The sequence below is a fragment of the Cydia pomonella genome, chromosome 6 (genome assembly GCF_033807575.1).
Source record: "Cydia pomonella isolate Wapato2018A chromosome 6, ilCydPomo1, whole genome shotgun sequence".
In the NCBI taxonomy this organism is placed as follows: domain Eukaryota; kingdom Metazoa; phylum Arthropoda; class Insecta; order Lepidoptera; family Tortricidae; genus Cydia; species Cydia pomonella.
In genome coordinates this window covers 26,097,192-26,120,976 of record NC_084708.1, presented here as the reverse complement: position 1 = coordinate 26,120,976, position 23,785 = coordinate 26,097,192, and the positions used below count along the sequence as shown (strand labels likewise).

General features: G+C 41.2%; 1 protein-coding gene across 3 annotated transcripts; it reads left to right on the top strand.

Annotated features, from left to right (window-relative positions):
* Nucleotides 1–3,316: 3,316 nt before the first annotated feature.
* Nucleotides 3,317–23,778, top strand: LOC133519374 (doublesex- and mab-3-related transcription factor 2-like). 3 transcript variants are annotated; one of them, XM_061853431.1, is made up of 4 exons: nucleotides 3,317–3,769; nucleotides 17,639–17,778; nucleotides 20,326–20,329; nucleotides 22,931–23,778. In XM_061853431.1, the coding sequence occupies exons 1-4, from the start codon at nucleotides 3,608–3,610 to the stop codon at nucleotides 23,162–23,164; spliced, it is 540 nt and encodes a 179-aa protein (XP_061709415.1). In that variant the 5' UTR covers nucleotides 3,317–3,607; the 3' UTR covers nucleotides 23,165–23,778. The 3 variants fall into 3 exon arrangements, with proteins under 3 accessions (XP_061709415.1, XP_061709413.1, XP_061709414.1); XM_061853429.1 differs by lacking the exons at nucleotides 20,326–20,329; nucleotides 22,931–23,778 and having other exon boundaries at nucleotides 17,639–19,945; XM_061853430.1 differs by lacking the exons at nucleotides 3,317–3,769; nucleotides 20,326–20,329 and having other exon boundaries at nucleotides 17,369–17,902; nucleotides 22,929–23,778.
* Nucleotides 23,779–23,785: the final 7 nt, after the last annotated feature.

Genomic DNA, 23,785 nt, shown 5'->3' with positions numbered 1-23,785 from the left:
AATTGAATTGTTCGGGTACTGACGTCTAATTTCATGGAGGTCGACATGTTTACCGATCAACTCCGCCAATTCGTCACTCAGCCATGGCACCTTTGAATTGTTTTTACAGCTAAACTTCTTAATTGGAAAATGGATGTCAATATAATGTTTTAAAATATTGAATCTATTTAATTCTGACATGTGCGTTGTAAATTATTTAATGAATTAAGTTATATTTGTTTTTTTTATTTAAGTATTTGTTATACAATTTGTAGAATACACTATAAAACTTAAAACCTAAATCTAAAAATAAATAATACTAAACTTAAATAAAATACTAAAAAATATCCCCCTGCGGCATGGTGCCGTAGATACTGGCAGCATTTCCTCGCTGTATTGCAAGACTAATTCTTTGAGCGAGGAAGCTGCCAGCTCTGCGGTCGCCGGTGACTTCTGCTATGCTAACCTTTTTGAAAGGTCCTTAAAGAGTTTAAGGGCACTTGGACCCCACGGGCCAAGGGTCTCGACGCCAAAAGGTATGAAATTGTATTCGGCGCCGAGACCCCTATATTTGGTCATTTTTAAATTTTCGGCCGCTTCTGCCGCCGCGCCGACCTTAGCAGATGTGCCGTGGAGATGAGACGGGGCTAGAGTGTCTACACAAGTGGCGTCCCATACCAGCACCCGTCCCATCTTCCACGGAATTAGTGTCATTCCGTCCGGTCTCTTACCATCGTCTCTTAAAATGCCGGCGGGCTCAAGTAGAGCTGGCACGTTGACGCTGGCGAGAGACCGGCGGAGAATATCGTTGAGCGCGGCGTGTCGGGAGAAGCGGCCGGCGCTCCTTTGGCAAGAGAGCCCGTGGTGTCCAAGGACGTCGACGTTAGTGCCGCAGGGGCACCTATGTGGAGCACAGACCCGGACGCCGAGTCGCAGGCAGGCAGCAACGCGCAGAGTGTGCGGTTCCAGGAAGGTACCGGTATGTACCGACGGGAGGGCGTGTAGCCAGGCGCCGGATTCCCTAGCACCTGCAGCTAATAGTCTGGCGCGTGCTGAACCTGTACTGCGGCTTAAGAGAGAGTCGTAAATGATTTTACATTGTATGTCATCCCAGGTCCTTTGCGAAATATTATATTAAATATTAAATAGTTTATTAAATTTATAATTGATGTCCAACGTATGATCATATATGAAATTAAAATTGTAATTTGCAATGTCAAAGTAAAATAGTCCGATTGAATCTTTGTTAAAAACGCGTCTCTCGACTACTCCGTGTTCTTTGTTATCGACTTTATGCTGTGTTATTAATTCAAATCGTTGCGCGTTGTGGTCGCTAATCACGGTATCGATCGGTGTTACAGAAAGCACGTCGCTTGCACAGTTCGATATCCCGCAGTCAATGGACGACGCACAATCCGTTGTCACGCGAGTAGGAAAGGATATTATGTTTTGACACCCATAAGATGTTAACACATCATTGCTACGCTGCTTCATGATATTATCGGTTAAATAGTCTACATTATGGTCACCAATTATGAGAAACCTTTTGTTTTCGTCAGTAATCATATTTAACAATAACTCTAAATTCTCCAAGTAAATGTCAAAATTTCCATTTCCTGTCCTATATAATACAATAATAATAATTTTCAAACTAGTAACTTCTATTGCCGCATATTCAAAATGATATTGCACAGCGAAGGCGTGTAAGTCATTGCGCTGCCGATAGTCTATACCTTGCCGTATGTATAGCGCGGTACCGCCATGGGCGATGCGCGTACGACAATAATAATTTGCAAGCGAGTACCCACGTAGTTTCACTCGTGCAATCTCATTTTTACGGCACCAAATTTCGCTAAATCCTATTACGTGTGGTTTTTCTGTGCTTGTTAGTAAGTCTATTAGTGATGTTTTACCATTAATAGATCTAACGTTCTGGTGAATAATGACAAATTTTGAATTTACCTGGTTTTTATTACGATTTGTGTTGCTGTTAAGTTTTTTGCCTGCACGACGTTGAACATGTATGTGTAGTGTAACAATATGTATGCTGTAGTAGCATTTCTCAACCAGCTTACTTCTTAGATTTGTTATAAAACCACTGGGTATTTAATTGTCAATGCTATGTCTGGGGACATGTTTACATTTGTTAAGTACGTGAAATGAAATTTGCATTGATAGCACAATCGGAATAGAACAAACCTCGAAATTTCTGGAACAGTCGTGAAATTTGGTATGTATGTAAATTAAAGGCCCCCTTTTCATGTTCACACCATTTGGCATTTGGGGACCTCGAGGAATCGCAGCCATCTTGGAAAATGTGCCCCATGTGACAATTAAAATTCACCACCGAATGATAAGTTTTCGAAATTGCATCCGAGACTGAAATGGTGCTTTTCAGCATCCAGGTTAAACACTACTTTTTATTTCAAATACGAGGAAAGTAAAATACATGTGCATTAAAAAAACATGGCTAAGTATAAATTTCAATAGTATTTCTTTAGGGTAGGTACTCTCAATTAACAATTTAGGTAAAATATCGTTATTTATGGTACGGTGCTTTAATTATCAGAATGGAAATTGGTCACAATTTTTTTTATTGCTCATCGCATAAAAAAGAAAAAACGTATTCTTAGAAAATACAGTGCTCTTGTGCAGAAACATCATTTTCTGCACACTTTTTAGAACAACAACGACCCACTTTCAGAGTACGAGAAATGAAAAAGCCTTATAATACTTTTCGATAAAGCAAAGCAATGGTTCCATATTACTCTCGGTCACTTTTTCATACCTCTATATAAAATGTGTTTTTTTGTTATTGTTTTGTTTTATTTGAATGAACATTTGTCATTGAAAGGGATGCTATTGATTCATGGCAGTGACTTGACTTCATTCATGGCAGTACGGTCAGCTGCAGAGAAAAAGTACCCCCCTGCATACAAAATTTCTATGTAACAACAAACAACACCTATTCTATTTCCCAATTTTCCATGAGACATATTTTTTTGAATATTTTTTCCGTATAGTGTGTTTATCTTTTATAGTAGGGGAGACCGGGTATGGTTCTCTCAGGGTTTGATTGTCACAGCAGCCACAAAAAGAACACTAAATGAACGTATAATATCATGGACTCATCATTACGTAAAAGAGGAGACCTCTTGCGATCTTTCGACACTGGTAGATGAACTTATTCGTTCGTTAAGTTGTTTATTATGGCTGCTGTGCCAACCAACCCCTGAGACAACCACTCATACCGGTCTCGTCTCCCCTACATAACGTAACAATCATTTAAATCGGAAGTATTTGGTACGTTCAGTAACAAGTGACTATCAAATCAGTCTTGCATTATTAAATTGAACACTTGATTCTATTCTGTGTTCTCTTATACCTACCTACTTTCCTGTTTATCGAAGCTTTCGCGACTTTTCTATCATCTATCAAACGCAATGTCACAAAAACAATATAATTATCTTCTAACATTGTATCAAGGCAGACCCCGCCTTCAGCTCGTCCAATCACAAGTGCGGTGGGCGTGGCTCCCCGCGTTTAAACTTGAGCTTCGCTTTACAGCCGTCAGTTCAAACATGACTTGTGCGTTGTTTTCAGTGTTTTAAAAAAGTTTCAAAAAGTAATGGAAGAGAGGAAGGCGCTTCGGACGCCCAAGTGTGCGCGATGTCGGAATCATGGGGTGATCTCGTGCTTGAAGGGGCATAAGCGGCTGTGTCGGTGGAGGGACTGCCGCTGCCCAGGGTGTCTGCTGGTGCTGGAGCGGCAGCGCGTCATGGCCGCGCAAGTAAGTGGACTGCGAGCCGCGGAGTGATTTCGTGCTTGAGGCGTAAGCGGTTGTGTCGGTGGAAACTGCTGCTGTCCTGGGTGTCTGCTGCTGGTGACGTTATGGCCACGCAAGTAAGTGAAATCTCGTGCTTGCGGCATACTTAACTGGCATAAGCGGCTGTTGCCCTGGGTGTCTGCTGGTACTGGAGCGGCAGCGCATCATGATCGCGCAAGTGAGTAGAGAGAAAACTCTAATAGTATACCTACCTATTTGCTTCTGACGACCTAATCAAGAGACTGGTAAGATTTGTTATGATACTTATTGGTACCTACAAATCCTACAATTATTGCCAGCCTATAATTGCCGCAAACACAATTAAATTAAAAATAATGCGTAAATTAGGCGGGCCGGATCCAGCCGAAAGGCCAGCCTGGGGTCTCTAATTTTTTTCACCCGAGACCACGACCAGGCCTCGAATAACGAAGTGGAGAAAATACCATTAAACACCGTGTTTTTATTGAATTCCGTTAACTCCGCGGTATGGGAAACTAAATGGCATTAGTTAATTTAAAAAAAAAAATTTTTTTCTTTTTTTTTGTAAAAAGTATTTTAATGTTGCATATGCATATAGCGTTGTTGTAACACGGGTATTTCATTTAACCCAACCAAACAATTGAAAACTGTGACATATATCAATGTCATTTCGAACATTGATCGTCCGAGATATAGTGCGCACGATTAGTAGCAAATGTATGAACTCGTACTAAACATTAATCATTATGTAAACAGGCCCTAAGGCCCGTGTACACACTCGTAAGGGCCTTATAAGATAAAAATAAATTATTAAGTATCTCCGAAATGGAGTTAATTAGATTACCGGTGTATTTGAGAAAGTTACTTAATTTAAGCTCAGGATTGCACCCTTGAAATTAAGGGAAAAAAACACGGTGTATAGGTGTACGGTGTGTAGGACGGTTATAGTTTACGGTTCATTTTGTAATGGTTAATGGTCATTGTTCAATGAAACTATGGGTTCAAAGACATGAATAAACTTTTATTAAATGCACTTTCCAAAATACAAGGTATTTACATTTCACATGGTAAATCGAGAAAGAGGCCCGAGCTGGGTGGGCAGCTGCGGGGTTGCCATATTAAACTAAAACGTTTCGTTTCACATATTTATGTGCCTTGTATGGTACAGTCATTTGTATTAACATTTCGGCCAACACTGTATAATAGTGTTCACATATCAAAGCTGATGAATAAAATAAAATAGTGTCATTTGGCTGGCACTACCTGGCTCCTTGTAGCAAAGGACCAAATGTCGGAAAGTAGGTATGTATATTTATTTCCTTTATAAGTACCTACCTATTTAATATTTATCATTAAGAAGAGTTAACATGACATCAAACAAATGTCTTCCTGCAAAATGAAGCTGGACCCACCTTTCTCGCCCTATTGGCCTCATCCAAGAGATTGTTGTAAGTTCACCCGCCGATTCATCGGCCGATCGGCCGCCAGAAACGCTGCCAGTGTGGCCGTGGTCAACAAAGTCTATAGGTAGGTTTTTTTTCTTGAAATTTTCCGCTTAATTGCTTCCAAAGTTACTTATGTAAGACAGTCTTCAAATATGTAGTTAAACGCTCAGTTCTCTTTTCTTTATTCTTTATTGCAACCGTGGAGGTCATACAATTGTTATAAAATAAAGTTACAGTTTCTCATGGACCCTTATAAGGGCATAGCAAATCACATGTCACAATACAAAATTTTATAATGTCAACTAAATCTTAAATAAGTATAAAATCTAAAATTTGTTATTTAAGTTATCGTAGCTACCTTTCAAATATCATTATCTCATACTGCGTAATAACATTTCTTCAGTAAGAATAAAATAAATAATAATAAATACTATAGGACATTATTACACAAATTGACTAAGTCCCACAGTAAGCTCAATAAGGCTTGTGTCGAGGGTACTTAGACAACAATATATGTATCGCTCAGCGTGCTGTCATCAAGGTCATGCTGCGCAAACCTCTTTTTTACCCAACGAATTCCCTTTACCGGGACTCGAAACTCCTAAGCGTGAGACGGTTATATGTGACTAAAGCAGTAGCTCAAGCTCATGTAATTATTGGCAAATTGCCTAACATTACACAGCTGCTGACCAAACGGAAATTTCGAGTCCCCACTCCAAAATATAGATCAGCCCTTGCAAAGCGGTCGCCACATTTTATGCACCTACGTGTATATAACAATGTTTGTAAGGTACACGAAATTCAAAATTGGACTTTAAGTAAGACCAAGGCAACGGTAAAAATGTGGCTTGTGTCGTTAACATATCACGAAACGGAGGCTCTTCTTGTACCAAGTTAACGCACGCGCACACACACACGCACGCGCACACACACAAACACACACACACACACACACACACACACACACACACACACACACACACACACACTCACACATATTTGTATAGTAGTATCCACCGTTTTGTAATGTATTTTAGTGTGTTGTTATATTTTAGTTTTTTAATCTTCTCTTTCTGATTTGTAACGTCTGTACCTATTTGTAACGTCTTTATACTTATTGCCAATGTATTGCACTCAAGGGTCCCGAGATACAGGCTCAGCCTAGTTTGGGGTCCGCCAGTATACCAATTATGTTTTTCTGTGTTCTGTATAGAAATAAATAATTTTTTTAATTTTAATTTTTTAATATATAAATACTTAACTACATAGAAAACACCCATGACTCAGGAACAAATATCCATGCTCATCACACGAACAAATGTCCTTACCAGGATTTGAACCCGGGACCATCAGCTTCGTAGGCAGGGTCACTACCCACTAGGCCAAACCGGTCGTCTGATTTTATAAAGTTTATAAAAAGATTGGGTTTTCCTATTGTTTTTATAGAGTTGGGTATTGTAGGGGCCGTTAGCCTTAAGAGTCCTTATTCCTACAGACGAGCGTATTTTGTAAAATGCTTCCTTTTTCATTCAAGATTACGACGTAACTATTAGTATTTATTCAAAAACTGGTAACGTACTTAAATAATCGTTTCCTAAACTAGCGGCTCCAACAGTTCAAATTTTCATTTTCTCTTTTAAACCTCTTTTTTAATGAGTTTTTTGGGAGTCTTTTCCAAATTTTGTAGTGAGATGTGGCGTTTCGGTTCTCAATTTTGCTGTAAACAAGAATTATTTGGTACATGAATGACTACAATTTGATTCAACATATCTCGTACGAGGGGCTGGAATGATGAACAATCGAAGATTCATTTGAAAAAACTGATAAAATACCTTCCGAGTTTTCTTCATTTTTTTGGCGAAAACAGGGTTTTATTATATTTTTTTTCCGTAAATTGTACGCATATTTTGCTTTAAAAATAATATTATAGCAAACTGTATCTTTATGTTAACCTATAAAAAAAAAAACATAACTATGGGACCTACATTGCCGTAAATTTATATTTTTTTTTAAACACGTATAAATCACGCAGCATTGACGCCACGCTCTCATTCTGCGCGGAGCGCGCTTAGAGGACGGACCTGTGCTCGATTGTAAGGCATTCGTTGTGTTCGTAATCAGCTACGGAGTTCCGAGAAGTGCTATATACTGCGATTAGAAAATCTTAATAAAAGTTCATTTTTTACACTATGCTTAACAACAGACTCTCGCTTATCGATGGATTTTCAGTGGTCCTTTTTAGGGTTCCGTAGCCAAATGGTAAAAAACGGAATCCTTATAGATTCGTCATGTCCGTCTGTCTGTCCGATTCTGTCACAGCCACTTTTTTCCGAAACTATAAGAGCTGTACTGTTCAAACTTGGTAAGTAGATGTATTCTATGAACCGCATTAGGATGTTTACACAAAAATAGAAAAAAAACAATAAATTTTGGGGGTTCCCCATACTTAGAACTGAAACTCAAAAAATATTTTTTCATCAAACCCATACATGTGGGGTATCTATGGATAGGTCTTCAAAAATGATATTGAGGTTTCTAATATCATTTTTTCTAAAATGAATAGTTTGCGCGAGAGACACTTCCAAAGTGGTAAAATTTGTGTCCCCCCCCCCCGTAACTTCTAAAACAACAGAATGAAAAATCTAGAAAAAATATATGATATACATTGCCATGTAAACTTCCACCGAAAATTGGTTTGAACGAGATCTAGTAAGTAGTTTTTTTTTAAGACGTCATGAAATTAAAAAAAAAAATTTTTTTCATCATACCCATACGTGTGGGGTATCTATGGATAGGTCTTCAAAAATGATATTAATGTTTCTAATATCATTTTTTTCTAAACTGAATAGTTTGCGCGAGAGAACCTTCCAAAGTGAAAAAATTTGTGTCCCCCCCCCCGTAACTTCTAAAATAACAGAATGAAAATTCTAGAAAAAATATATGATATACATTGCCATGTAAACTTCCACCGAAAATTGGTTTGAACGAGATCTAGTAAGTAGTTTTTTTTTAATGAATGAATGAATGTTTCTTTATTTCGGACAAACAATGTATCCATAGAGTGTTAGTACAACAAGAAAATATCTTAACCTAGTATTAGTGCTTATTTATAAATATAATTTAAATAAGATGAGCCAATTTATATCTATATTATAAATTGCGCAACACTTTTAATTAGCTCGGTCCAGTGCTTTAACATGGGACAATCGAACCTATTAGCAATTTCCTTTAGAATGCTGTTGGGACTACATCTCACACGACTTAGTAATGAGACTATATTTTTCCGTAATATAGTCTGAAAACTATCCGTGCGAGCTGCCACAAACATACCCGATGCAGAGCACCTGCTAGGCAGCCCCATCAGCATTCTAAAGGCATTGTTGTACTGTACGCGCAAGGCGTTGTAGGCTCGTTTCGTGTACCGGACCCACAGGCTGCTCGTGTACAAGGATTGACAGTATGATTTAAATAACGTGATTTTTACATCACTTGAGCAACGAGCAAACCTGCGGGTAATCATGTTACTCCGAACCGCCAACGCCCTGCGCTCCCTTTCGATGTCCAAGTCATCCCTTAGGTCGCTCGTGAGGATGTGCCCCAGGTATTTTACCTTATCTACAACCTTTAATGGGCTAGAGTTCAACAAAATAGGTGGTACATGGTATGGCTTGATTTTACCCGCATTAAACACCAAAACCTCACTTTTTTTAGTGTTGTACTCTAGTCCATGGGTCAAGGCGTAGGCTTCACAGTGGGCAAGCAGCTGCTCCAACGCACTGACAGACGGGCTCAGTAGCACCATATCATCGGCATAACTTAGGCTATTGACACAAGTGCCTCCCACATAGCACCCAGCATGCATGCCACTCAGCCCGACTATCAGCTTGTTGATATATAGGTTGAAGAGCTTCGGTGAAGTGATACCACCCTGTCTTACCCCACATTCAAGCCTATACTCACCGGATAAGCTGCCCGCCCATCTGACCTGGTTTACTTGATTGCTGTACCAGTGCCTAAATAGTCCCACACACTCCGCCGGTATACCTGTCTCACTTATTTTTTGCCAAAGCAGATCATAATTAACTCGATCAAATGCCTTGGACAAATCGAGGAAACAGGCATAGACGGGGGTTTTCCTATCAGTATAATACCTGACCGTGTGCTTAAGACACAGAATTGCACTATCCGTGGACAGCCCCGTTCTAAAGCCGAATTGACCGTCATGAATATTTAAGTAGTTGTCTAGCATATTATCAAGCACACGGTCAAGTATCTTAGCTGAAGTGGTGGCGAGCGAGATAGGCCGATAGTTTGCCTTATCAGAAAGGTCACCCGTTTTATTTTTAACCACCGGTACAACAATCGTCCTCATGAGCTCCGCCGGAAGGTACGAGTGACTCATACATAAATTCAGTATTAACGACAGTACTCGAGGTAGGTGCACTCCTGCATATTTGAAGTGCTCTATACTAAGGCCATCGTGGCCAGGCGACTTACCCCTCTGCATATTGCTTATAACCAGTTTAATTTGTTTAGAGGTAATATGGGTAGTACGCCCGCCCCCGAAGGCCCTCTCATTTGCTTTCGAATGGGAGATAGACTTCACATCAAGCAGCGATTTGACATTGAAGTGTTCTCTAAATATGTTAGCAATCTCCCTGCAGTCTGTCTTACCCTCCACACTTACTGGCAAGCCCGGCCTCACGTTCATTTTCTTAGTCCCATTCCAAAAATCTGCGAACTTTTTATTTCTATGGGAGGTAGCTAGTTTATCCATTAAGATCTGTTCCTGTCTGTTCTGACACCACTTAAGTCTAGATTTAAACACTTTCTTGGAATGATGCATCAGATCAGAAACTCTACCCTGTCTTGGTTTGCCAGCTAACTCCCACAACTTGAATTGAAGCCGGGCCTCTCTGTGTGCTTCTGCAACATATTTGTTCCACCCTGCTAGACAACGACCCCTGGCTCGCTTACCACATTTAGCTGTTACCTTTGCAGCATTAGATAAGGTGTTAATAACCTTGATATATAAGTCATCAATAACTTTATAGTGATGACAGTTATCACAAATCCCGTCACAACAGTCCCTAAGCGAGTCAGGAAAGTCAATGTCCTTTAATTCACTATTACAGATCCTATTATATTCATCAATTTGATCTATCTGCCTTTCACCCCATATTACACCACTATTTACATAACTATCACAAATATTAATTACAGGCTCCAATACATTAATATTACATTCAATAAGCATAGGGAAATGGTCGGACCAAAAAACATCATACATAACCGTAACGTTACGAATAGTATTCCAAGCGCATTTCGTTACGATGCAATGGTCCAACCATCTCCTACACCCATGTATATCACTAACGTATGTATACGTATCAGAACTCACGCCCAATTTATCGATGTCCGCACATATCCATTGTTGCTCAGAGCAGAAATCCATCATCTCGCTATAAAACGGCTCGTTAACGTGAGCATTGAAGTCCCCCAGTATAAACACCGCTTGCACGTCATTATTGTCCGCAATAGTCGAAGAAAGCGCACCTAAACACTCTGTGTACAATGGCTTATTATCATATGAGTCCGTAGGCATGTAGACGCAGCCCACTAAAAATGATACTTCACCAGTTAAGACTTTCACGAATGCTATTCTGTCACTATCACACTCAACTATAGTTACCGCATTGAACGCACTTTTCCGCCAAAGGATACCCACTCCACCGTGAGGGCGCCCTTTCAATAGTCCGACAGACACGTCAACCGCCGATTTACCCGTCCAGCCGAAGTCCTTATCAATCGTACTAAGGAAAGGCAGGTCAAAAGGAAGAAGCCATGTCTCCTGCAACGCCACGATATCCGCACTTTTACACAAGGCTCGTAAACCATCTATAGACCTTTTTGCAGACCTACAATTAAAGGTTATCATTTTGCATGTACTCGTATCTGTCATTTTTCAATATTATTAATTTCACTCGATTTCACTCGATTAATTTCACTCGATTTAAATTCTGTATCTGCCATTTTCCCTCTAAACATAACAAAACGCCTAAAAGTTATACCACTGGGCCACAGGTTGTCATTTAGGTATTCTCCCAATTTAGATTTACTAACATATATTTTATAGGAGTAATAGCCCTTATCGCGCTTCATGGCAATCCTTTGTAACGTTACTCGATCTTGAATTTTTTCCAATATATACTCAGATATATCTTTTTCCGTTACCGATTGGTCTACATTAGAAATAAACATTGGCACCTTAACATCTGCCGCTTTAAACTTCGTATTGAACGATGTTTTGGCACTCCCGGTTTTACCTATAAACTGGTTTCGATGTCGTTTATACTGAACAAGTTTCCATTCCTCATCCATCTCCTTATCCTTCCATTCACCTTTTTCCGGTATACACTCGGCATAAGACTGTTTTAAGTTCGTTTGTTTAGTAACAATTGGTTTATGTTGCAAATTATTCTTATCTATAGTTGACTCATCCAACTCCATAGTTTGCTTATTCGCCTCTCCGCCTGCATCGATAACCGGTTCTGCTCTCGTCATTCGCTCCTGCGGCGCGCACGTCGGCTCGCTGCTATGCGGGAGCGAGACAGGTTGGCACGGCTCAGGTGTCTGAGTAGGCGCACGCATCGGGTCAACGGTCGCGGGCGGGTTAACCACTTCGCTCTCCGCATTCACAGATAACGTTGAACTATTTGTATTTAAAGTTGAATTTTTAACGGTCGAATTATAAAGTGTCATACCGATTGGTCCACTATCTAACAAAAACGCACCTCTTCTTCGATTCACATTTAAATACGATTCATTGTGACTCATACAGGATTCAATATGTTCCTTATTTTTACAGCTCTGCACATCTTTTATAAGTAGGTCAAGCTGATTACGTGTCACGTACATATCCTTTATTTCTCGTATCTGACCCTGCAAGTTGACAATGTCCTTCAACAGCCGTGTGACATCTATATTTTCAAAGTTGACCGGAGGTAATTTGTGTAATTCCTTAGCCACAAATATAGGCAGGTCGTCTGTTTTTGTATTTTTGATGCAACGAATAATATCTTCAATGTCCCGCTCCAGCTTGTCCTTCCTCCTTGCTATATATTTTTCATTTCCTTTCAAGCAGTCATACAATAACTTCTTTGCCATCTCCACATCCTCAGACGAAAATCCCGTTGCACATATTCTCACTAGACTGACATCATCCATAACATTAATTTTATTTTGCACGAATGCTAGCACCTCATTAATAACAATATTGCACGATGCACATTTCACGATATTATACACCGACATATTCGCAGCGCAAGGTCACCCTCACACACGCGCACACCTCTCAGCGCTTGCGCGACGACTGATTAATACGTCATGAAATTAAAAAAAAATTTTTTTTTTCATTTTACCCATACGTGTGGGGTATCTATGGATAGGTCTTCAAAAATGATATTAATGTTTCTAATATCATTTTTTTCTAAACTGAATAGTTTGCGCGAGAGAACCTTCCAAAGTGAAAAAAAGTGTGTCCCCCCCCCTGTAACTTCTAAAATAACAGAATGAAAAATCTAAAAAAAATATATGATATACATTACCATGCAAACTTCCACCGAAAATTGTTTCGAACGAGATATAGTGAGTAGTTTTTTTTTTAATACGTCATAAAATTTAAAAAAAATTTTTTTCATCAAACATATACGTGTAAGGTATCTATGGATAGGTCTTCAAAAATGATATTTAGGTTCCTAATATCATTTTTTTCTAAACTGAATAGTTTGCGCGAGAGACACTTCCAAAGTGGTAAAATGTGTGTCCAAAGTGGTAAAATGTTGAACAAGATCTAGTAAGAAGATTTTTTTTTAATACGTCTTAAATTGTACGGAACCCTTCATGCGCGAGTCCGACTCGCACTTGGCCGCTTTTTTTTATACTACGTCGGTGGCAAACAACCTTACAGCCCGCCTGATGGTAAGCAGTATCCGTAGCCTATGTATGTCTGCAACTCCAGAGGAGTTACATGCGCGTTGCCGACCCTAACCCCCTCCCACCCCTCGTTGAGCTCTGGCAACCTTACTCACCGGCAGGAACACAACACTATGAGTAGGGTCTAGTGTTATTTGGCGGCGATATTCTGAAAAACGCATTTTTACTTGAAATTACGTTAGGGTTTGCATTATTATTTTTGACCCGGATGAAGTCCAAGTTCTCATGATGGAGTCAGGAGTTGGTCACCAGAACTCCTAATCTACTCATTATAATCCCATCGCGTTTGGGCTCAAAAGATTTGCCCTGACGAACACCATCGATCTAGATGAGGTCCAGGGTCTCATGATGGAGTCAGGAGTTGGTCACCAGGACTCTTAATCTACTTATCATAACTCCATCGTGTTTGGGCTCAATAGATTTGCCCTGACGAGCACCATCAAAAGTCCAGGGTCTCATGATGGAGTAAGGAGTTGGTCACTAGAACTCCTAATCTACTCATTATAATTCCATCGTGTTTGGGCTCAAAAGATTTGCCCTGACGAGCACCATAGATCTAGATGAGGTCCAGGGTCTCATGATGGAGTCAGGAGTTGGTCACCAGAACTCCTAAACTACTCATCATAACCTCATCGTGTTTGGGCTCAATAGATTTGCCCTGACGAGCACCATCAATCTAGATAAAGTCCAGGGTCTCATGATGGAGTCAGGAGTTGGTCACTAGAACTCCTAATCTACTCATTATAATTCCATCGTGTTTGGGCTCAAAAGATTTGCCCTGACGAGCACCATCGATCTAGATGAGGTCCGGGGTCTCATGCTGGAGTCAGGAGTTGGTCACCAGAACTCCTAATCTACTCATCATAACTCCATCGTCTTTGGGCTCAAAAGATTTGCCCTGACGAACACCATCAACCTAGATGAGGTCCAGGGTCTCATGATGGAGTCAGGAGTTGGTCATCAGAACTCCTAAACTACTCATCATAACCTCATCGTGTTTGGGCTCAATAGATTTGCCCTGACGAGCACCATCAATCGAGATAAAGTCCAGGGTCTCATGATGGAGTCAGGAGTTGGTCACTAGAACTCCTAATCTACTCATTATAATTCCATCGTGTTTGGGCTCAAAAGATTTGCCCTGACGAGCACCATCGATCTAGATGAGGTCCGGGGTCTCCTGCTGGAGTCAGGAGTTGGTCACCAGAACTCCTAATCTACTCATCATAACTCCATCGTCTTTGGGCTCAAAAGATTTGCCCTGACGAACACCATCAACCTAGATGAGGTCCAGGGTCTCATGATGGAGTCAGGAGTTGGTCATCAGAACTCCTAAACTACTCATCATAACCTCATCGTGTTTGGGCTCAATAGATTTGCCCTGACGAGCACCATCAATCTAGATAAAGTCCAGGGTCTCATGATGGAGTCAGGAGTTGGTCACTAGAACTCCTAATCTACTCATTATAATTCCATCGTGTTTGGGCTCAAAAGATTTGCCCTGACGAGCACCATCGATCTAGATGAGGTCCGGGGTCTCCTGCTGGAGTCAGGAGTTGGTCACCAGAACTCCTAATCTACTCATCATAACTCCATCGTCTATGGGCTCAAAAGATTTGCCCTGACGAACACCATCAACCTAGATGAGGTCCAGGGTCTCATGATGGAGTCAGGAGTTGGTCATCAGAACTCCTAAACTACTCATCATAACCTCATCGTGTTTGGGCTCAATAGATTTGCCCTGACGAGCACCATCAATCTAGATAAAGTCCAGGGTCTCATGATGGAGTCAGGAGTTGGTCACTAGAACTCCTACTCATTATAATTCCATCGTGTTTGGGCTCAAAAGATTTGCCCTGACGAGCACCATCGATCTAGATGAGGTCCGGGGTCTCATGCTGGAGTTAGGAGTTGGTCACCAGAACTCCTAATCTACTCATCATAACTCCATCGTGTTTGGGCTCAAAAGATTTGCCCTGACGAACACCATCGACCTAGATGAGGTCCAGGGTCTCATGATGGAGTCAAGAGTTGGTCACCAGAACTCCTAATCTACTCATTATAATAACATCGTGTTTGGGCTCAAAAGATTTCGATAGATCGAAGATAGGTCGATGGTGCTCGTCAGGGCAAATCTATGGAGCCCAAACACGATGGAATTATAATGAGTAGATTAGGAGTTCTAGTGACCGACTCCTGACTCCATCATGAGAGCGGGGACTTCAACTAGATTGATGGTGCTTGTCGGGGTAAATCTATTGAGCCCAAACACGATGGATCTGTAATGAGTAGATTAGGAGTTCTAGCACCAACTCCTGACTCCATCATGAGACCCTGGACCTCATCTAGATTGATGGTGCTCGTCAGGGCAACTCTATTGAGCCCAAACACGATGAGGTTATGATGAGTAGATTAGGAGTTCTGGTGACCAACTCCTGACTCCATCATGAGACCCTGGACTTCATTTAGATCGATGGTACTCATCAGGGTAAATCTATTGAGCCCAAACACGATGGAATTATAATTAGTAGATTAGGAGTTCTAGTGATCAACTCCTGATTCCATCATGAGACCCTGAACTTCATCTAGATTGATGGTGCTCATCAGGGCAAATCTATTGAGCCCAAACACGATGGAGTTATGATGAGTAGATTAGGAGTTCTGGGGAGTTCTGGTGACCAACTCCTGACTCCGTCATGAGACCCTGGACCTCATCTAGATCGATGGTGTTCGTCAGGGCAAATCTTTTGAGCCCAAACACGATGGAATTATAATGAATAGATTAGGAGTTCAGAGGGCCTACCGCGAACCACGTTCGACAAGTTACCTCCCTATCACACTTACGTACGAATTTACAAGTGCGACAGAGAGGCAACACGTCGAACGTGGTTCGCGGTAGGCCTCCTGGTGACCAATTCCTGACTCCATCATGAGAACCTGGATGGACTTCATTCGGGTCAAAAATAATAATACAAACCCTAACGTGATTTCAAATAAAACTGAAACTCTATAGCACTAATGTGCGCAAACGATTGGCATCTTGACTAGGCAGTATGGGTGCGTAGCCACCATGCCAAACGTTTACGATACGACAAGGAAACACTATCTGTCTCTCTATCGCACTAATATGTGCAATCGATTGGCTTCTTGGCTAGGTATCATGGGTGCGTAGCCAACATGCCAATCGTTTATGATACGACAACGAAACACTACTGTCTCTCTATAGCACTAACATGCGCAAACGATTGTCATGTTGGCTAGGCGCCATGGGTGCATAGCCAACATGACAATCTTTTACGTCACGACAACGAAACACTATCTGTCTCTCTATCGCACTAATATACTTTATTTATACCTGCAGTCATTTACCAACTTTTTCATTTTCCATTGGTGTGAAAGAGACAGAATAAAGAGCAAGGGTTATAGTACACTCTGTAGTCTGTACACTTAGTAGTAGTGTACATAAAAAAATCTACTGTGCATATAAAATAAAATAAAGTGTGCCCATATGATATCATATAACACTAAAATTAATGTTGCTTGACATTATATTGAAAACTATCAAGATTATTCTAGTCTGCATTGAAACGCGCGTCGCGTTGCCGGCGCTCGCGTACCGAGCGCCAACGCCATCTATCGAGCGTTATTTCGTGAAATCGGAGAACGCTCCAAGGAATAAGGGCTCTTAATGCGACTGACGGTAGCGCTGGTGGCGGAGGTAGAATAATACACTGAAGGTTGGATGGATACTGAACGATTTACTGAGGAAAACCTGGGTTTATATAGTGACTGTCTACGTGCATGGCATTTAGGTGACATTTAACAATATTAAATATAATTATAATTTCCTTAGATGATTCATACCCTTGACATTTCTATTGTGCGTTAATTAATCTATTTTCTATTTCCTTAATGTCACATGACGTATGCATCACGTAGGGCTTACGTAATGTAGTAATGAGACTGTACAGGTATTTTATTATGAATTTTGATAACGCTGTAATAGGGACCTTTCTGATAGAACCTACCTCACTACCTGCCCCGCACAGCTAAACTGTGGAATAAATTTTCGTCTGTAGTATTATACCTGACCGTTACAACCCCTGCAACCCTTCAAAAGAGTGTCGCCCATCTTAAAAACCGCGCTTACACTCCCTCTTATGTTGCGGGTGTCCATGGGGACGAGATACGCTTACCATCAGGCGAGTCGTCTGCTCATTTGCTTCCTCTTATATCATAAAAAAGTCACTTACATAACTTTGAAAACCAGTAGCTTAATAGGCAGGGATTACCTGATGCTGTGAAATTATAACACGAATCTCCAACAGTGAAGAGATGCTAGCTAGAGTTAAAGCAAACAAGTGAAACTTGTGAATGTATGACAATTGGGACTCATTTAAATTGATGGTTGTTTTAGGTGGCTTTGCGACGGCAGCAAGGCGCAGGCGGGCCGGCGCCGCGCGGCGAGGCAGCAGCGCTTGCCGCGCGGAAACGTGCGTACCGTGCGCGGCTGCGCTGCGTGCAGCTGTCGCGCGTCAACGTTCCTCAATATGGTCAGTCACACACTGCACTGTCGCAGCAACAAGCCGCGGCGAGGCAGCAGCGCTTGCCACGCGGAAACGTGCGTACCGTGCGCGGCTGCGCTGCGTGCAGCTGTCGCGCGTCAACGTTCCTCAATATGGTCAGTCACACACTGCACTGTCGCAGCAACAAGCCGCGGCGAGGCAGCAGCGCTTGCCGCGCGGAAACGCGCCTACTGTGCGCGGCTGCATGCATCGTGGCTCAATACCTAATATGGTCAGTAACAGACTACACTGTCGCAGTAGCAAGGCAGCAGCGCTTGTCGCGCTAGTGTATGTGTGCTGAGTGCTACTACCGCACGTCAACGCACCTAATAGCCTCAATACGGTCAGTTACACACTACATTGTCAACACCAAGGCGCGGCGTAGGTATGCGTATCGCGCGCGGAAAAACGGTAATAAATACTTCCCAGGCCCTGTCTAGGAGATGTCAATTATGTCATCATCGTGTCTTATCACTTATTCCGTGATCCACCATTTATTCTATTAGACGCTGTGTCTAGCCTGCCCAATGAGCCAGTGACATTACTGGAAAGATGGATAAATGCAGCAAATTACCACATGGCATGCCGTTTGTACTACGACCATAGGTAGGTACTATTTGCTACTGTCACTAGGAATGTAATTACAATAGGAATCAGTGGTAGGTAGGTAAATAAATTTATTAATTACTAGTACAAACCTTATTAGGTTTGTAATAATTGTACGGCAACACCCCGCCCCCGCTATCACCACGCGTTGCACTGGCCGCACCACATGCTGATTCCAAATATCAATATTTCTGTTCCCTAACAAAAGTAAGATTACCAAACTCTTTCAAAATGCTTTCACCACCGAAATGCGATAGCTAAAATAAAATTAAATCAACTGCACGTTATTCCAACACCTACGAAACACAGACGAGTCTATATTCTTAAATGAACTAGTATAGGGACCGTGCGCGTTGGAGGGTCTGCCATCTTGTGGCCTGAATCGGAACCATAAACATGCACATGTACACGTCACATGTTTTCTTGTGCATAGTAGGTTCTGCCATCTTGTGGGCTACATCGGAACAAAAAACATCACATTTACGCCTCGCGTCAAAAATCTGACGGCTCCTGTGCTGCCTCCTACAGTTCATGCACGCTCCCTATAAAATGCGCTCTTAGATTACAGCTCTACAAGTCACAGTGGTTCTTCAAAGTGTTCACCTCGCTGGCGTCTTTAAGCAACATTCAGAACGCTCGTCAGATGGTTTAGGTAAGGTGTCGCGGGCACTCTACGATATGTTATTATAGTAAGCGAGCCGGCTCTGTCCGTGTTCAGCCAGAACGCGAATTAGCTGAAATAATATTTACCTTGGATTCGGAGCGAGTTAAAATAGTATATTTTGAAAGACTTCTCGGTAGATATGGTTAAGGGTGACGGGACGGTAACGGACACGGGGGACACAAAATTCACACCCGGTTGTTATTTTTAACACGCTAAGTTGTCCTATTATGGCTTAATATTTCATAATTCTAATATAGGATAGAATTTAGGCGTCACGAAGTTTTTATATTGTCAACGAACCAACCGTTTAAACCTGCTAAATTATTTGAGATTATGTACCTACTTGAAACTTAGGTGCACGCAGGTGAGCAAGAAAACCTCAAAATTATAAGGGTTGATAGACTTATTGTTTTAACGAATCCTATAATATGGCTTTGATCTCAAAGTTAGAAAAGCGGCCTTAACATCTTATATGTCAATGATACAAGTAAAATATACTTATACAAGGATAAGGATCCTGACCTTAGTTACTAGTAATCATTTTTCATTTCTTTCTGCTTTATTTTTTATACTACCTCGGTGGCAAACAACCATACGGCCCGCTTGATGGTAAGGAGTCTCCGTAGCCTATGTACGCCTGCAACTCCATAGGAGTCCTTCTCCCCTCGTTGAGCTCTGGCAACCTTACTCACCGACAGGAACACAACACTATGAGATAGGGTCTAGCGTTATTTGGCTGCGGTTTTCTGCCCCAGTTGTGCTTCAGTTGTTGTTGTTCATCAGTGCTTCCCCAGTTGGGCTCTGCTCTAGATCTGGAATGACATCCGCTGTGCTGTTCCCTACCACACAAAGCGAGATGACATTCACAATGCCCATACCTCTCTTCTACTTAGAAGAGAGGTATCAGGTACCTTAATAGCACAACCGAGGTTTGAACCCACTATTTTTGACCTGACCACCACATGTATTCATATATGAAAGGTTAAAATGGTGTTTTACGCGTTAATGTAACATAGTACTAAAGTAATAAACGACTTCCAAAGCTGACTCCACACGCATTTTATCGAGCAGTATGAAAAAACGCGAAACATTTGATGTTGTTTTTAGATTAACCGCCCCATTTCCAGCCGCCGGCGGCACCCTTGTCCTTTTATCAACCGGCACCGGCGACAAGAACATGCTCAAACGTTTTATTATCCACTAAAAGTTGCTAGTTCACAGGATGTAAAAAGATACTCTTCAACAATTAAAAATAGTCTCAATAAAAAGAGATGTCTCATTAGAACAAAAGCTGTCATCTAGCAGTCGGTAACATTTCACTGTCTATTAGAAATCTCTTTCAAGTATTTTTATGGTGTATAAAAAAGCGTGAAGATAGTTTTACAAGTGAGCGCTGTTTGCGCGGTGTCGGGTGTCAGCGCTCGTCTGTGTGCAAACATGTTCGTGTTGAGTGACGGGCCCGCGGGTGCCAAAACGTTTTTTGAACGAGCTATTTGTTGCAAAGACGCAGATGTCGCCGCCGGCACGTGGTGCGGGTTTTCTGATGGTATTTTGATTGTAATAATTAAGTTAAGGTCGCGTCGCGCTCAACATCAATCACATTCATATGTGGCTTTCGTCATTTTTTGTATTTTATTTCTCAACTAGGACCTATTAGGTAGTACCGATATTTAGATAACTGTCATAACTGGGATCAGATCTGGTTCGAAGGACTAAAAACACTTGATTAACTACTATATTACTTCGTTTGGTGAAAGACATACAAGTTTCAATCCCATTAGCACCTATATGTACACTACTCTGTACAGTCAGCGTCAAACACTTTGTAGCAGCCAAATAGTTCGGTACACCATACTAAAATATATGGTGTACCGAAATATTGGACTAATACTTTGGTTGCTACAAAGTATTTGACGCTGACTGTACCTACAGCCAAAGAGAATTTGAAATAGAGGCAGATTGTCAAAGCACACTTTGTAGCCACAGTAAATTTACTGCCATCTTTCGACACATGATTAAATCTTTTCGAGCGTTATGACCTTTGGCCTATGTTCTAGAAGATGGCGCCACTTTTTGATATTTAACAAATTTAACACATATTAGTGTAAAAATAGGTAAGCCACTTTTACACGTCAACATGGAATTTACATAGAAGCAAAAAAAAAGCACATCAACAATTATAAAATACAATTAACTGAAAATATTAATGCAAACTAAAGTATTATTGTTTAAAGTAAAAGTAAGTATTATTATTACTTAGAGACGTATAAAGTCTCTTATGTCGAATTACAAATAAAAACTAAAATAATCATATAAAAAAACAGATACAAATAAATAATCTATAATTATTCAGAGGTGTGTGTGTGTGAGGCTCTAAGTGTCAGAACTCAAAGATTGTATAGTTTATCAAATTATCCTTAGAGATGTATAGGGTCTCCAAGAGTCAAAATTCTGTATAAAGATAAAAGAAACATATGAGAACCGAATGGGGTCTCACTGTAATTATACTCAAAAATAAAGCTACAAAATATAATACCCAGCGTCTTAGCTTAAACAGACCAGTCTCCACAAACAGCACCCGTTCACGAGTACCATGCGTATTCAGCCATCGCCTCCCTCAACCTTCATTCGGGAAGTCAAATGGTGTTCTAAAACTATTAATTATGTTTCGATAGATAGCAGTAAATTTACTGTGGCTATAAAGTTTGTTTTGACAATCCACCTCTATTTATTAAGGTACCTTCGACGTTAAGATTTTTTTACCTGCGATCTTTAATTAACTGAATTATGGAAGGTAGAGTTAAAGAATATAATCTCCATATACCAAAAAGTGTCCGACAAAAAACCATAAATAGGTGGCGCTACAATACCTAGAATACTTGAGAAAAAAATCTAATCATAGACAGCGCACTTCACTCCGTCAATAACGCCTAGGTTCTTAGCTACTCTGAAGAGATTTGGAACTATTATTTATAGCTGACAGCTGGACACTTTTGCAACAGTTCTGCCTATGGAGATTCTATTCCTTGCCTCTACCTTCCATAAACTGAATTCCATGGCCGATGACAGATCGGTCGGATAAATGGCCCAGTACCGGCTCGTCTATGTAGCAAAATGTCCAGCGCCGCAAATTGACCTAAAAGCGAAATGTCAGACGTCCTATTAGCAATTTTGTCCGTGTAGCCGGTGTAGCATACCTATGTCCAAACTAAATATTGTCAAAAAAGCGGGGCTCCATGTCCTAAGGGAACGATGAGACAGTCATCATGACATCTCACCGGTAGAGAAGAATAGACGGCTGTTCTCCGCCGCAGTCGCGTTCAGTTTTATGATATGGCGAAAATCGAAATTCTCTAATTGCGGGGATCTTTCTCTTTTACTATCACTAAGACGTAATTATAGTGACACAGAATGCTCGCAATTGAAGAAATTTGATTTTCGCGGTTATAGCCCTGGGCGGTGTCGTACAGCAGCGTTGGTGAGTTCGTAACTCGTGACCCACAAATGTTCTGCCACAAATCATGAAACTTCGCATGGAGCATTTCATCAGCTGACGGTCTTTCTTACCGCGATACAACCGGCTGTTTTTTTAAACATCTAAACTATCATCTGACAAAGTATCAGTCAATGACTGACGAAATATCCTTGTGATGACCGATGACATTGACAAAGATTTTTCACGTTTCTCGATATATATGCGTAAGAATATCGGGATTTACATTATCTTACGACATAACCACTAGTATTAAGAAGTAAATTGCTACAGGTGGGAACCTATAATTGGCTCTTTGTTATCTATATATATAACTATTGTACAATTTATAGCTGTTGGTTCTCCGAACAATAAATAAATAAATAAATTCTGTCGTCAGAGTCCCTGGGCGGCGGCGACGCGGCATGGAGCGAGCGCGTGCGGCGCCGGCGCGCCTTCGCCGACGCGGCGCTGGACGCCCCTCCCCCGGGCCCCGCCCCCCCGCCGGGCCCCGCCCCCGCCGCGCTCTGGTGCCGCCACCTGCTGGCCGCGCTGCTCAACTATGCGCCGGCTCCGCCTCCACCACCGCGGCCTAAGATCTCCTTCTCCATCGAGTCTATCATTGGCGTGCAGTAGTTCACTTGTTCCTGGTTCTTTTGCATCGGGCGCAAACCTTGATGAATTGCATGGTATTGGTATTTTCCTATTTGTTCTACTTGTTCCCATGTGTGCCCGGCGAGGACAAATGGGAATATACCCTGCCAAGGCGTCTTTAGAGCGTCTCTATCTCCACTTGAAAGGGATTTTTCACCACGCCAACTAGTAAAGGGTCCCTTGATTTTTCAAAAACTGATGAGCAAGTTGCATTTTATCCACATGTGGGGCAAAGTAATTTAATGCAATTTTTCAGTTGCTTCCATAAGTTGGCTGGTAGAATTGACTTTTAAATTAAATGGTTCATTTTGATTTGATTTGTTTTTTTTTATTTGAAGTTTTACAATTAGTATTTTCCTTACTTTGGTGTGGTGAAAAAATTTAAAATGTTAAGGGTCTGTTTCGTTCATTGTTAGGCTAAGGAAGGAACAACTTGTTATGCTAATATACCAAAGATAAATGTTAATTAATATCCCAGATAAATTATTAGTGTACAGTATAGGGTACCCTCTAATAGCCCCCGTTCAAGGCGGCCTATTTTGACAGACGGGTAACTACAAAACCCTCTGAGCATAGCCCGACATGCTCTTGGCCGGTTTTACT